The sequence below is a fragment of the Ammodytes marinus genome, assembly GCF_949987685.1.
Source record: "Ammodytes marinus genome assembly, chromosome: 7".
Lineage (NCBI taxonomy): Eukaryota > Metazoa > Chordata > Actinopteri > Uranoscopiformes > Ammodytidae > Ammodytes > Ammodytes marinus.
In genome coordinates, this window is record NC_137211.1 from 25,115,910 (window position 1) to 25,131,043 (window position 15,134).

At 40.9% G+C, this 15,134-nt stretch overlaps 1 protein-coding gene across 1 annotated transcript; it reads right to left on the reverse strand.

Moving 5' to 3' along the window:
• Window positions 1-337: 337 nt before the first annotated feature.
• slc26a6.1 (solute carrier family 26 member 6, tandem duplicate 1) lies at window positions 338-9,386 on the reverse strand (the record flags this gene model as incomplete). The annotated part of the gene is made up of 17 exons (XM_080030763.1): window positions 338-477; window positions 903-957; window positions 1,540-1,692; window positions 2,687-2,776; window positions 3,704-3,773; window positions 4,038-4,144; window positions 4,231-4,326; window positions 4,648-4,725; window positions 4,878-4,991; window positions 5,706-5,853; window positions 6,419-6,501; window positions 6,898-7,050; window positions 7,307-7,471; window positions 7,810-7,958; window positions 8,078-8,188; window positions 8,990-9,129; window positions 9,241-9,386. 17 exons carry the CDS (start codon window positions 9,384-9,386, stop codon window positions 338-340), a joined length of 1,998 nt encoding a protein of 665 aa, XP_079886889.1.
• Window positions 9,387-15,134: the final 5,748 nt, after the last annotated feature.

A 15,134-nucleotide genomic window follows, 5' to 3' on the forward strand; every position in this document is an offset into this window, starting at 1 on the left:
AATTAACAGAGAGGTCAGAAATGGTTGGGAAAAATAACATTTATTGTCAAGAAATGTGTCAGTGTAGGCTTATACAAACTGAAATAATTAAATTACAGGTGTAGTTATTCTGTCTGCCATCTTAAAACTGTAAGTATCACCCAAGGTTTTTTCTTTCCATCCTCGTGTTACTGTGAGATGACATAACTGTTGTGTGATTTACATTCTAAACTAGCAGTCACATTGAAGGCTCAATGTTCGTTTGCATCTGGGTTGATTTCCTGAGAAGAGTTAAAATAAATAATTCAAACAGTGAAATATATTTTGTAGGAATATAAACCGTATTTTCCTGGGCCTGTCAGACAATGCGTACCTCTAGAGACCTGGGAAGGGCCTTGAGGCAGTGCTGGACAGCATGATGGACTGATGGGAAGAGACAGGAGCTGGGCAGGGTATCTGGTATGCAACCCTGAGTCTGGAGCTGGGATAAAACTCTCTCTGTCGACATACAGAGAGCAATAGGAGGATCACACCCGTTATGTTTTAATATGAGTATGAGTAATATAAGTAAACTATTAGAACAAAGACAGTTTTGAGCATCCAGTTTCGCAAAAGTACATTGAGTTCATAAAGGACAAAACGTTTCACACAGACCTCCAGTATGGGATGACTGTGTGTGTGTGTGTGTGTGTGTGTGTGTGTGTGTGTGTGTGTGTGTGTGTGTGTGTGTGTGTGTGTGTGTGTGTGTGTGTGTGTGTGTGTGTGTGTGTGTGTGTGTGTGTGTGTGTGTGTGTGTGTGTGTGTGTGTGTGTGTGTGCATGTGTTGCAGGGGTGGGTGTAGAGTGAGTGAGTGAATGAGTGCGTAGGAGAGACATAGAAGGATAGTCACTCAGCAGGAGTTAGGTATGAAACATGAAGCTGACCTGGGCATGCTGCCAGAAACACACCGACACCCAGGACTTCCAAGTCTTCTACAACCTGGTTAAGGACACACACACACACACACACACACACACACACACACACACACACACACACACACACACACACACACACACACACACTCACACACACACACACAATATCAAGAAAATATTTTCTTTCCGTATGTAGTCATATTCAAGCACTGTCTGTCAGGCTTATGAATTACTTTTTTTCTATATAAGTAAGGTCAAAGTAGTAGTAACTTATGTATTATTAAAAGGCTGTGGCATGTCTGTGTAAGAGGGTGTTATCATATTTTCATTACGTAGTTAACTGTATACCCCCACCTAGTCTTGGTAATGTGGTGGAAATGCAGAAATAATCAGCGTTAGGACAGTCAACATTACAGCACTAGAATGAAAAATGTGTAGAATTGGGAGGCTGACAACATCTTTATTTAATTATGGCAGAGAAAGGCTGATATCCATTCAAACTAACCTATACTGCTTTTCACACCTTAACAGGTCAAATTAAACTACAACATTTACTTGAGGCTAAAAGCAACTTTAGTGTTGGTAGAGCATACTCTGTGTTATCTGTGTGTGCATAGCATTGCAGTCAGTAATCTTCCCTCACCTTGCAAAGTGTTTTCACGGCCACAGAGTCCATGAAGTTCACGGAGCTGAGATCCAGAACCAGGCAATGAGTGTGTCCCCATGTGTGGGCAGAAGACAGGGAGGCAGCTGGGTTGACTCCAACTGGATTCTCCTGCTGACCACGACGAACTGTCTTCATGTGGTGAGGGAAAGTGACACTTTGAAAATCAGTTTATAACTTTTAAATTGCGTATAGTGTCACACACGGCGTATTGGGAAAACCCTTAAAGTTTCATATTGAAAAAGTTTTCTATTTCAACTAATGGGGTCAAAGTCGGACATACACACATCAAAATAATACACACGTATTTCACTGTTTAAGCATTTCGGTTCATTTAATTCATACTTATCTTTGGGTACAATTTTAACCTGTTGTTCATGTCTTCCACAGTCCCAGGGTCTCAAACAGAGCTGATGGCATTTAGAGGCCACCGCAGTCAGCTCAGATGTGCTGATAGTGGCTATTATAACCATTACCATGGCATAGCCTCTATATGAAATTGTGTTAACATGTCTGTGCTTATTTAAGATTTTTATGATGAAAATGTTAATTTCCGTAAGGGATATTTATCAAAGAAATAAGCCATCAAATTGTTGTTGCTGTCGTTTATATTGAGAACTTGATTGATCTAAGGGAAGGGGTTTTTTGCATTTATAATCCTGGCAACCAGCGTACCAGCTACACTGTGTAGTAGTTTTATAACAGATAAAAGAACATAGATTGCTGAAAACCCTCTTTGAATCAGTTGGTAGGGAGATGTATGTTTTGTTCTTAGATTCTTTGCTCTCTACGTCTACGTTTTGTGTATCATCACTGTTCCTTTGTAATAATAAGCTGATCACTCTTTTTGCAACTCAAGCCATTTCAATATATATATATATATTTTATCAAGACAGTAAGCCCACCCTTTTTGTAATACAATCCTAATTTCTATTGTAAACCCATCATTCAATCTTGAATTTCTTTCACTTGAAACCATCTCTCATTTGAATGATTCCAATCACTTTCTCCTCTCCCCTGCATTTTCCCACTCATGTATTTATTTCATGTTTATGTTTATGTTTATGTGCGTGTGCGTGTGTGTGTGTGTGTGTGCGTGTGCGTGTTTGTGTGTTTATGTTGGCACCTGTCTGATCTCTGTGAAGATCTCTTCAGAGTTGGCAAAGTAAATGGGACTGGAACAGGAGAGCACAGTCACCCCAGGAACCTGCTTTGCCTATTAAAAACAAAGCAAAAAAACCGAGACACACACAGTAAATGCATTCACCATTGTAGAGCACCGTAGCTTGGCACAATAGTGACACCCTGGACAGAAGGTCAGAATTTGGCTCTGTAAACACGCATGATGCTAGCTACATTGGGCCCCCTTTGTTTACATTCCATTTGCTTACATACCAGTTCACAGAGCCTAGGCTGTGGATTAAGATTTTGTTTTGCAGCACACACACACGATGCAGAAAGCTAGCAGATTGTGAGGAGATACTATTCACTGATTTTGACTGAAAGTCATTTTTACAGCAGGCGTTCTTCAGCATCACTGAACTACGGTCATCATTGGGAGGTTACCAGGCGACTTTTAATTGATACATTTCTGTTTGTGTATGGAGTAACACAATCAGATAATAGATAGATAAAATAGATAGTGTTTATATTTCATACTTCACTCAGCTCCATATACTTTTTCCCCGTTTGCCTAAATGTTGATTTCCATTCTTGAAAAACTGACAGATATCACAGCAAAAACAGTAACCGCCAGGTATTTTAAAATCTTTAAATATCTGTATGTGATTTAATCCATTTGCTCTATGGATGTGAATATGTATAAAGAACCCTGTTGTGGCCTATTGTAGCTCTGACACCATGTTCCCCATCAAAACCAGACAAAAGAAATGTTGTACTAATGAGCGCAGAACGGGGCCAAGCAGCACAAGAAAAGCAGATAGAAACATGGTGACAACAAAGAGGTTGCCTTCACAGGGATGTTTGCTTAGGTTGTGTTTCATGTTATGTCCCTAATTACCATATAGGCCTTAACTTTCCTCAACTTACATTGAGCTAAATCAAACTTTTAATCAAATCCGTTTGGGAGGCTTTTGGAATTACAATACGTAGTTGTGAGAACTGTGAGACGGATTGGGTTTACCTCAGTGTAGAGTCCCACATCTCTGTAACAGTCTGTGCCAGGAATACCACCCAAAGTAAGAGTGGAGGAGCTGGAAGAAGAGGACAAGATGAAAAACAGGAGAGGGAGAGAGGAATATTAATGACAGTCCAATTCTGCCTGTGAGAGACAAGTGAGATGAGGGAAGGAATTATAAAGCTTTTTTAGATGAAAGGGATACATATGATGAAACGTGGGCCATGCTGCAATGTGTCTGCAGGTCAAGTACTACTTAAAGGTCACTTATTATGGAAAATGCACTTGTTCATGTTATTATGGTGTCTCCAAAATGAATGCAGTGATGATATATACTGACTGTTGTGTCCTGTAGATGAGTGTGAGCAGAGAGAAGGTGACAGCCACAGCCAGACCCAGGTCCAGGTTGAATATCAGCGTGGAAATCAGCGACGCTACCCACACCAACTAAAGGAAATGAGGGAGGAAAGATAAACTACAGTTCTGTGTGTGCGTGTGTGTGTGTGTGTGTGTGTGTGTTGTGTGTAGCCCACCAAGTCTAATCTGTCAGACTTCCAAAGCACACACACATCTTTGAACTGAGCCAGAATGCCCTGCAGGTTCACCACGATGATCACCGCCAACACAGCCTGGAACACACACACACACACACACACACACACACACACACACACACACACACACACACACACACACACACACACACACACACACACACACACACACACACACACACACCAAGACATTACTGAACGCTGACACGTCAATCATCTTGACAATGAGTATGGATGACATTTCTTAAAACATCTCAATAATTCATAATGGTGGTTTATGGTGGTTTACATACGTACAAGACCTTATTTAGGCAATCACACGCATGGAAGATCAGAAAATATACGTTTACTGTAATAATATTTTATTTTTATTTTTTTATCTCAAATGCTCTTTACCTTTGGCAGCTGCTCAAAGAGGTGACCGATCTTCAACAAGATTGTGAGAATCACCATAGCTGATACCAAACCAGCCATCTATGTAAAGATAAACAGACAATGAAGAGAGCTCCATCAACTCCATTCAAAAAAGATTAGATAGCAGTGGACCTTATTGCTTCCCCATGCATTCTTGAACACAGTCCAAAGGTGGGTTTGGGTTTTCATGTCTTCTGTACTTATAACTATACCTGTGATTTGACACCAATATTATCCTGCACCATACTGCGAGAGAAGGAGCAGCTGACCGCGAAGCACTGGAACATTCCTCCTATGGTGTTACACAGGCCCAGAGCCAGCAGGTCCTGAGGCACAGACAGACAAGCATTCTGGAAATTGTGTCTTACTACTGCTGGTGAGTATACACAGAGCACTTGACTGGCCTGGCAGTGAGGATTAATATTGTTCCAGGGTTTGAAAGGATTAAACAGCCATGGACATTGAGATACAAGTTATACGGACAGATTTAAGGTGTTGAGTTTGGAGCTATTTAAACTCGTCGCATCAGGGATGTGTTACAAATAATCTGCAGTGAGTCCATAAGAATGTAATAAACAAAATATTAAAGTCAGTACTTTAAGGGCATCATTCAGTGTTTCTAATATGCAAGGATTACTTTTAGGATTTTTAGCAAACATAGACTTACATTCTATTCACTAAAATTGATTTGTAAAAGTAAGTGTGTCGCTTTTCACTAAATGGTCGTTAAGATTTGCAGGATGTATGTTTGATTCCAGTGTGTTAATTGTTCTTTTCTTTTTGTCCTTAACTCTAAATCTCAGCATTATTTCATCCCTGCAAAACACTGTAACACTAACTCTTTCACAAAGCTCCTGTAGTCATTGCAGATTAAATATCCTCCTAATTCTTCCTGAAAGACATTACGCTTTATCTTCAAGTCTAAACACAGCCTTAAACCAGTTCCTCCCACTCTCTACATGCATTTTTCTGAATCCATTGTCATGTGATTTCTCAATTTCACATCACTCTCAGCTGAAATACTACTGTACAGTATGTACCTGACTGGGGTCCACGCGGTAGCCATGTCTGTGGGCGAACACTGGGCCCATGGCTGAAAGGAAACTGAAGCCCACCAGAGCCACCGACAGAGCCGGCATCAACAGCTGTCTTGCCTGAGAGAGAGAGGGAATGGCTGGGGAAGACAGGCTAGGGAAGAGGAGGAGGAGGAAGGGAAGATATAACAGCTTCATCAACTGAATGGTTTTATTCGAAGGATATAAATTAAATATATGGCAATGTAAAGAATTATCATGAGCACCAGCTGAGTCACCTCATGAATTTCTCATCTCACACACTTGCATTCTCTTAAAGCTATCAGTGATAACACAATAAAAGCAATGTGGGTTATTTTCTAGGATGAGGGTAGAAGTATGAAGAGTGGGAGGTCAGAATGAGGTTGAGAGTCATGGAGCTTTACAGTACATTATATAGAGGAAAGTTATCATCGAACAAACAAATAGGTTGGATTGCTATTGTGTATATTCTGCATATTTGGTAGATATATCACAATACAGTCACAAATAAACATTTCCCCACAGTTTAATTAGTTTAACTTAGAAAGAAAACTGCCTCAAAATGAATAATGTGGTCTTGAAAAAATTAAAAATAAATCAACACAATAATAGTCTTCATGTATATAGTCCTAGTATTTATATAAAACGCAGCTTAAGTGATGACAAGGAAAATCAGACAATGACACAGTTGTACTGACCCAGTGGGTATGTGTCCCACCACCTGCACTCTGTGCTGTCCAGACAGATCTAGCTGCACTGACAGGAAGGTGCCCAGGACAATCTGAGGGAGAAAGACATAGTCCTCCTGACATGTTCTGTTCAGAATGTGCAGTTTAATACAGTATTTAACAACTAATGTCCGATCAATCAGTCTGTTCATACATAAACATGTGATTGTTGGAGTTTCACTATGGATTTGTGTTCCATGTATCAGTTTTTATTTTTGTAAACATCATTTTATAATGAAAAAAAGGAGTGATGGCTATCTAAATCAGTCGACAGGTGCAGATATATTTATTGTATTTGTGACTTACGATTAAAAATTGATTTTTATATAATTGTGAGTCATTAGCTCATCACTGTGGCATCTGTCTATCTGTATGCATCATATGGGCATGAGTCTACTGTGTGTGTGTGTGTGTGTGTGTGTGTGTGTGTGTGTGTGTGCATCCTTCACCAGTATAAGTTCCCATGGTAAGGCGAAAGGCAGCTTGTTCTTCAAGCGTTCGTTCAGCATCTTGCCTCCGATGAGTAACACAGTGGAAACCACAGAGACGCACAGAGCTGCTGGTACAGCACTGGTCACTCCATGCAGAACATCCTTCAAAACCTGGAAGAGGAGACACACAGTCAATCATTTGGTATGTTCTTTAAAAACAAAAATACAACAATATGGAACTACCATATCTTAAAACAAAATAAGACTCATACTGTATGTGCAATCTACGAGAAGACAGTATACCCCTACCTTCTCCCACTAGGAGGAATTTAAATCCAACCTGGTAGCGGATTGTGTGTGTGTGTGTGTGTGTGTGTGTGTGTGTGTGTGTGTGTGTGTGTGGTACTACCGAAATGTTTCAACTGACCCAAGCTGAAGCCATCAGACCAGTGTGTCTCTGTGTAGGTATTCCAGTCATCAGTGGCAGCTGCAGGACGATGACATGTAGACACGCTGCTGTGGTGTAGCCCCTGATGACAGGCTCAGACAGCCAGCGACACACACCTCCTCCACCCAGCAGGTACAGCAGGAGCTAGGGGAGCAGGCACGCACGCGCACGCACACACACACACACACACACACACACACACACACACACACACACACACACACACACACACACACACACACACACACACACACACACACACACACACACACACACACACACACACACACACACACACACACACACACACACACACACACACTTTTAGCGTACTTTTTTCTCTATGGCTCTTCTGTCTCCCCATATAATTCTTGAATATTGCTACCTCTTTGATTCAGAGACACATATGCTAAAAGTGAAAACATATATTATATGTCCATGCATCGTCTTATATGTGTGTGTGTGTGTGTTTTTGTGTCTACCTGTATGAGGCCACAGAGGAAGGTGACTTGTACAGCCACATTCACTTTGGCTGCTTCCACATCAATCTGACTGACTTCAGTACCGTTGCTATGCAACTCCACGTTGGCTGTCACAGTCCCAATCATGATGGCTAGGACACTAAAAGTACCTGTCACACATACACAGTCACACAAACCATGTACAGAACTTCTAAAGTATAATAAACTTCTAATATTGTGGGAAATTGCATCAGCCATCTCTTTTAGATAAAAATAGAGATTGTCGCACCGATGGAGAGGTGTCTGGAAGTGCCGAAGATGAAGTAGATGATCAGAGGATAGAAAGAGGTGTAGAGACCAAACACTGGAGGAATTCCCACCAACATTGCATTTGCCATACCTGGGAAATGAGAAGAGAGTGGGAGCTAATGAGTGATACTAAAGCAAAGGAAAAAACATTCAAAACTGAATTCTGTTCAGAACATTTCTCAGAGGGGCTTTATTGTCAGACTGGTGGCTCATTAAAAACTTGTTTGGGGGGTTTTCAGGGACTCTGCACTTAGGAAACATTCTCTTCCTAACAAGCATCCCAGACACCAGGAAAAAGAAAGAGGAGCAGAGTTAGTGGGCTTCAACAAGACCATGGTAATATCGCGTTCATGTATTCATGCCACGGTCCACTTAATGATTGCATTCTGAAATTGCAACCCATAGAACCTGCCATCATGGCTGTTGTGATTATGAACCTGAAAACGAAAGGTCACATTACTTGTTTGGACTGTTTGTTTTCTACTATGTCTGGTAAAAAAGCGTGCATGAATGTTTTTCATGCTAGTTCATATAAAGCTATAAAAAAAAACATACATTTATTTGTCATTATTCCAAATCCAAATCTAAAAGATATTTAAAATACACATTGAAACATTTAATTTAACATCATTGACATACAGATATACAGTATGTGGAGTAATGAGAACAAGGGGTAAACTGAAACACCTAGAGAAAAGTGTGTGAAGTTACTGTAGCAACTTATTGTCAAAACCTAAGCAGCCCAGTCTGGGGCCGACCTGAAGATGTGCCAGCTCACCACCTGGACACTGCTGAGGGGCACCAAACGCATCATTGTTTGGCACCCCCTTCAAACTGACGTCTCTCATTCAGAAAATAGTGTAGAACTTAATACTTTGCTGCTCATCCTCACCCTGTGGCACGTGCATGACGCCAACACTGACCCCAGAAACCAGGTCTCCAATGGCGTTCTGTCTGACGGAGTAGTGAGGCAGCCATGACAGGACAGGAAAGATACCCAGCAGGAAGCTCTTCAACCTCGGACCAGAACACCTGGATGAACACACACACACAGACAGACACACACACACACAGTTTTTAAGGCCTTCAGATAGCCCTGTGACACGCAGTAAGGCCAGAATGGAAACCTATCCTTCAACTCACCCGCATTTTGCTTTCAGCCTCTCCAACAATGACAGGGGCTCCTTTTCCAACCGCTTCCCGAGGACATCCAGCTGAGCTTGGTCCAGGCCAACACTGAGATAAGGCTGTTTGTAGTGGGGAAGGCCATTCCGCTCAACGCTGTCCATCTGAAATCTACCTCAAAGATTACAAATGATAGCATATTCAATTAACTTTGTTCTTGTCTCAGCACTGGCCGTGGTTTAAATGTATAAGTAAATTACGTGTATAAAATGTGTGTCTAAAGTTACATAATAAAAAAGTAGATGTAGTAGTAGTAACATTGTAGTTAACCATAACAAACCAAAGCAGTGAGAGAGAAGGGCTGACCCAGGCTGCATTAGCTTAAAGCCGCATGAGTGCTAAGAGTTCACGTGTGAGACAGCGTGTACGTATGAGGAGAACACTTACTTACTTACTTACATGAGGGGAACACACGCACACACACACACACACGCACACGCACACAGCGCCACAAACTCTCACACGTGGGCCTGGGAAGGTAGCCTTGAACTCTGTACATTACAGCGGGTTAACGGCCCCTTCACTCCTCCCCATTCAGTGTGTCTGAATGCCTCTATTATCACAGCTCAGCTTTCAAAGAGGCACAGTGTGAAAGAGGGAGCCAGAGAGAGAGAGAGGGAAGATATAACATATTTTACTTTTTTAAACTATTTCAATGTACTGGACTGCACAATTCTTGGAAGCCATTCCATCTGATAACATGGCAAGTCACTTGGAAGATGGATACAGGGAACTGAAGAATGGGAGGCACGTGTAGATAGGAGGAAGCCAAAGAGAGAAGAATAATAATATAATAAACTTGTGCTACATTTTTCCACAGTACTTTTTTTTTTATTGTCGCATTAATCCAACCACAATGAGTATTTAAATACATGAAAAGTCTTCAACAAAAGCAAATAATAATAATAAAAAAAATTCTGACTCCAGGATTGTAACAAGGTGTATTATTAATAGTCAGGTGATTAAAAAATAAAGAAATGTATCAACAGATTTAAAAACAAATAACAGTTTTGACCTACAGTTCAGCTTGAAGTTGTATGGGGAAGATTCTCCCTTTGTTAGGCAAAGTTATTTCCAAATTCAAAAGTCATCCAGTATTTCAAAACACGATACACACTGATCCAACAAGCAGTTTCTTTTGTTTACGGAAAGTTCACTAAAACTTTGCATATCCCTTCATTTGTTGATGTTTTCAAAAGCACTATTTAAAGGCCTACTTCACCGGTTGGAATATGAAGGTGTATTGAACTCGGAGATCCTATTTAGTATAAATGTGCAAAAAAAATTAAAAAGCGGATCATCTTAGCCTGAGAAAAGGCAGAAAGAGTGTTTTATGGTCTCACTGTCTAACCCTACAGTTTCCTTCTTGTGACATCACAGTAAGGGTTAGGATTAACAGGACAACTGGGCCAAGGGAAGACTAAGGGAAGACTGAGGGAAGAAAAACCTCATTCATTATATTATAATAGTTATTTTATAATGATAGAACGCTGGTTCCGTATGGGTGAAGTATTCCTTTAAGCTATAGTGCGTAACTGAATGAATGTCGGTTACATTCAAGCCATTGCCAAACGAGTTGACACAAAGTCGATTAAGCCCATCAGCTCTACAAAACTCTCTTTGTATTTCTCAGTTTGGCAGCGTTTACAAACTGGTGTTGCCCCCCGCCCCCCCGACACTGGCGCAGGAGCTCAAGAAGCGCCCACGAAATGTTTCAGTTTTTGAGTCTACTGCTAAGAAAAAAACCTGGACGTACAGCATAAGGAAATAAAAATCCATCCATAAAAAAATCATCATGGGGAAGTTACACACTATAGCTTTTAAAACTAAAATAATACCTTTGACGCATAGCGGATTCCGTTTTCCTATGAACAGTAATATAAAATAATGAACAGATTATTTCAGTAGTGTATCTGTCTGAGAAGCTGCATGAGGTTTCTGATTCGTTCGGCCCTGCAGCGAGGCGTCTGGTGCAGCGGCAGCTCAAAGAAAGAGAAGGTGAAGCTCCTGGAGAAGCTGAGGTTAGTGACTGGACGCAGAGGAGGCAGACGGGGGGGACGAGGGACCCGCCTCTGGGGCAACAACCTCCGCCTGGCCCGCAAGCCTCTGCCCTCTACACCTGCACACACAGACAGAGAGGGGATAGACTAGTATAAGGAAATGTATTGGTTAGGTTGCCAGTGAGAAAACAATACCGAACTGCTCCAGAAAGGTGGTGAGTAGAAACACGAGTTGGGGTTAACCCTCTCAACAGAAAAGTTGCATTCATCTCATGTTGTTTTTCAGATTGCAGCAAAGAATGAATTAGCATTTTTAACTGCCCACATATTTTCTGATCATAAGAGGAAAAGTACAGGTGTTAATAACGCTCTCTCCCTCTCTCTCTCTCTCTCTATCTATCTATCTATCTATCTATCTATCTATCTATCTATCTATCTACTGTATATCCAGTAAGTATAAGCACTGCTTTACTAGGATCCTGAAACGAAAGCAGCTGCATGAGAATCATTTGATTATGTACACTTGTGTTGCCTGTAGTGGCGTTTCAAAATGACTTGCGTGAAACAAATCCAGCAAAGTGAGTGTGTGTTATCGTAGCTTACATTAGTAGGAAGTGCAGTTAAAAAGTTAACGTGTTGCACATGTCAATAATGGGACTGTCAGGTAACATTTGGACATTTGGGACTTTACGGTTGGATTTCTCAGTAGGGCAGTGAAAACTAAAGTAAACATTATTAGGTTGACGTTATTCAACAAAAAAAAAAATCACAAATGACATCATTACGAGTGGCCTTTTGTGTTCCCTATATACATACATACCTGCACTGTCCAGAGGGACTGCAACAAGTGGAGACTGAACCTCGGAGTTAAAACTTGAACTTGAGAGCTGGTCCTCTTGGTTGTGCCTCCCCTCATACAGAGCAGACGGGGTGGGATGAGGAGCAGGAGGGGTGGGGGGTGGAGGTGGAGGGGGCCGTGGAGGAGGAGGGATGGAGGTGAAGGAGGATTCAGACAGAGCCAGCACTCCCCATGGCGTCATGGTGGTGTCTGACAGCAGCATGGGAGGGTGAGGGTGAGAGGAGGAGGGGGTCTGCTGCTGGATGGGCTTCCTGCGGTTAGCCTGGTGGGGGCGCTGGAGAGCAGGGGAGGAGACAGGGGGTTTGGCTGGGGTAAAACAAGGAGAGATAAGATGAAAGAATAAAAAAAAGGTTAAAAAAGTTGGTGGATATACTGTCTGTAGTGAAAAACGGTGGTACAACATCAGTGCTGTATCCCAGTTCAATTACATATGTGCTTCTTATTTTAAGGGTGTTTTACTGTACACAAGTTAGGCTGTATACTGTCTCATTTGTACCATTTCCTGTGTATTGTTGTCTTTTTAAAAGCTATACAGGACAGGCACAGCAAATTAGCTTAGGCTATACATTATGTGGTGTGTGTGTGTGTGGCATTGGTTCATGCTACACATGTCCATAAGCAAATAAACATAAAATAAATAAATATACATATACATCATACACTGTGTAATTACACAATTAAATAATAATAATGTTAATGTATGACACATGAACATGTTTCTCAACCAGACAAATTGCTATGCCTGCCCTGTATAGCCTTTAAAAAAGACAACAACGTCTGATGACCAAGTATCTCCACAGTGTGCTTGTGCATACTCCATTATTCTGCATCATAGTACTACATAGTGAGTGGGTCATGAGTGGATCACCTGTTTTATTCCCGGGTGGACCAATGAGAGGCAGCCGTTCACGTGACATCACCAATCAAGGAGCCTGGCAGCATAACAACGTTGGGAAATTAAAAAAAATTACATGCTCGCACTTGTAACAAACATGTTGACCTTCTCCTGTTGTCACTGAGCATGTTAGCCTGCTGAAGATAGCATTTAAATATATGTTTAAGTGCAGCCCATAGAGCCGCTAGCATGCATGTCATTTTGTTTAAAAAATCCTTGCCCTAATAACTTGCACATTGAATTAACTGTCCACCAAATACTGTCAAACTTTAATCCATTTTAATATGCCCTTCTAACAAAGATATAAGAATAAAAACATAACCACTTGTCAGAGTTGGCAAATTATGTTGGAGAAGAAAGAAAGGCCAAACTCATGGAACTGTAATTAAAAAAAATCTCTCTATGTCTGAAAGAAACTCTTTTGAGAATGCATTGGAAATAAATGAGGGAAACAATTGTATGCACACATTCAAGTTAGGGTTAGCACAGCAGCAGGGTGAAGTAAATACAAACACTGTGGCAGATACAGACTGTCTACAATTCACCAAGAAGACTAAATATTTTAGGATGTGTAAGCTCAAGATAAAATTGGGTAAAAAAGTCTTGGGTATCTTGCTAAAAATACCAACATTTAAAAAAATACCGGATATACAAAACACAACACAAATGAATTGCGTATCATCAGCAGCATTGATGGAAAGCTGTATATATGTGTGTGTGTGTGTGTGTGTGTGTGTGTGTGTGTGTGTGTGTGTGTGTGTGTGTGTACCTCTTTGGTGGGTGTTAACTTTCACTCCTTCTGTATTTTGGCAGTAGAACAGATGTTACTTCCTCTCGCTGCCCATGCTGTTTGAAGACCGAAGAGAACTCATTCAGATCTTTTTAAAAAACAAGCAGTCTGCCCTCACACAACTTGAAATTTGAATCTCCCATCCTGGTTGTGTACTCTCGTATTATGGATCCGTCTTGTCCTTCATTTTTCTGCCTGGTCTCTCTTGTAATTCCTTCACTCCACTTCTGCGACCCGACACACACACTCGGGCAGTGAAAGCTCAGTGCAGCAGGTACCTCCCCCATTTCTGTCTCCCAGAGAGACCTAATGTAACTAACTACATTTACTCAAGTACTGCACAAGTTTGAGGCACTCGTACTTTACTTGAGTATTTTCTTTTCACGCTACTTTATGCTTCTACTACACTACAATTCTGAGGGAAATATTCAACTTTTTTTAACTTCACTACATTTTCTTACCAAGTAGGTTTTTGCACACAAATCATATGTAGAGTTAATAATATATTTTATTCTACCCAACACTATGTAGGCCTGTAAGAGCCGAAAAAGCACACATAAGACATTAGTAGGTATATTGAATAATTTACTGTCAAAAATGTTGATAAGTCATTGGTAATGCAAATATGCCCAACAATTGAGGATCTTGTGCTTTTCACTTCAATTCAGCAGTTGTACATTTTAGAGTTTTACTTTTAATAAAAGGTCTCTCTTGAGAATGATACTGTCTCATGAGATAACCTATATAAATAAAAGGTTTAAAAAAAATAGGCCAAAGTACATTTTCCTGATTATACTTAAGCCTTTTACTTGTAGTAGAGTATTTTAACGGTTAGGTATTTTTTCTTTTGCTGAAGTAAAGGATCTGAATACTCTGTCATGGGTGATTTATAACTTGAAACAGAGTACTATTTTCATAAGGCATCTCTTCTCCTACTCAAGTATGGTTTTCAGGTCACCTTTATACACCACTGCCTCACTGCTCCCTGGTCAGCACTGCAGCTTTCACTCTCCCTCTTCTGTTCTCTCTAAAACCTTCTTTCCTCTTGTAAGTGATAGTGGTTGTTACAAAGATGCTTTGTCTCTTGCTTTCCCTCCTTTCATCTATCTTTCTTTCTCTTGGAACAAAGAAAAGGGTGCACCTTAAAGGCAGGGTTAATAAACATGGGAGACGTTCTTGAAATCCCTCCTTTTTCCTCCTCCTCTCTCTCTTTCTTCCTCTTCATTGGGAACATTGCTTTCTTTCTTCCTCTCTTCCCCATCCTTTCTCTTCTCTTTGAGTGGCAGGTGGTGATATGGATGCTTGACT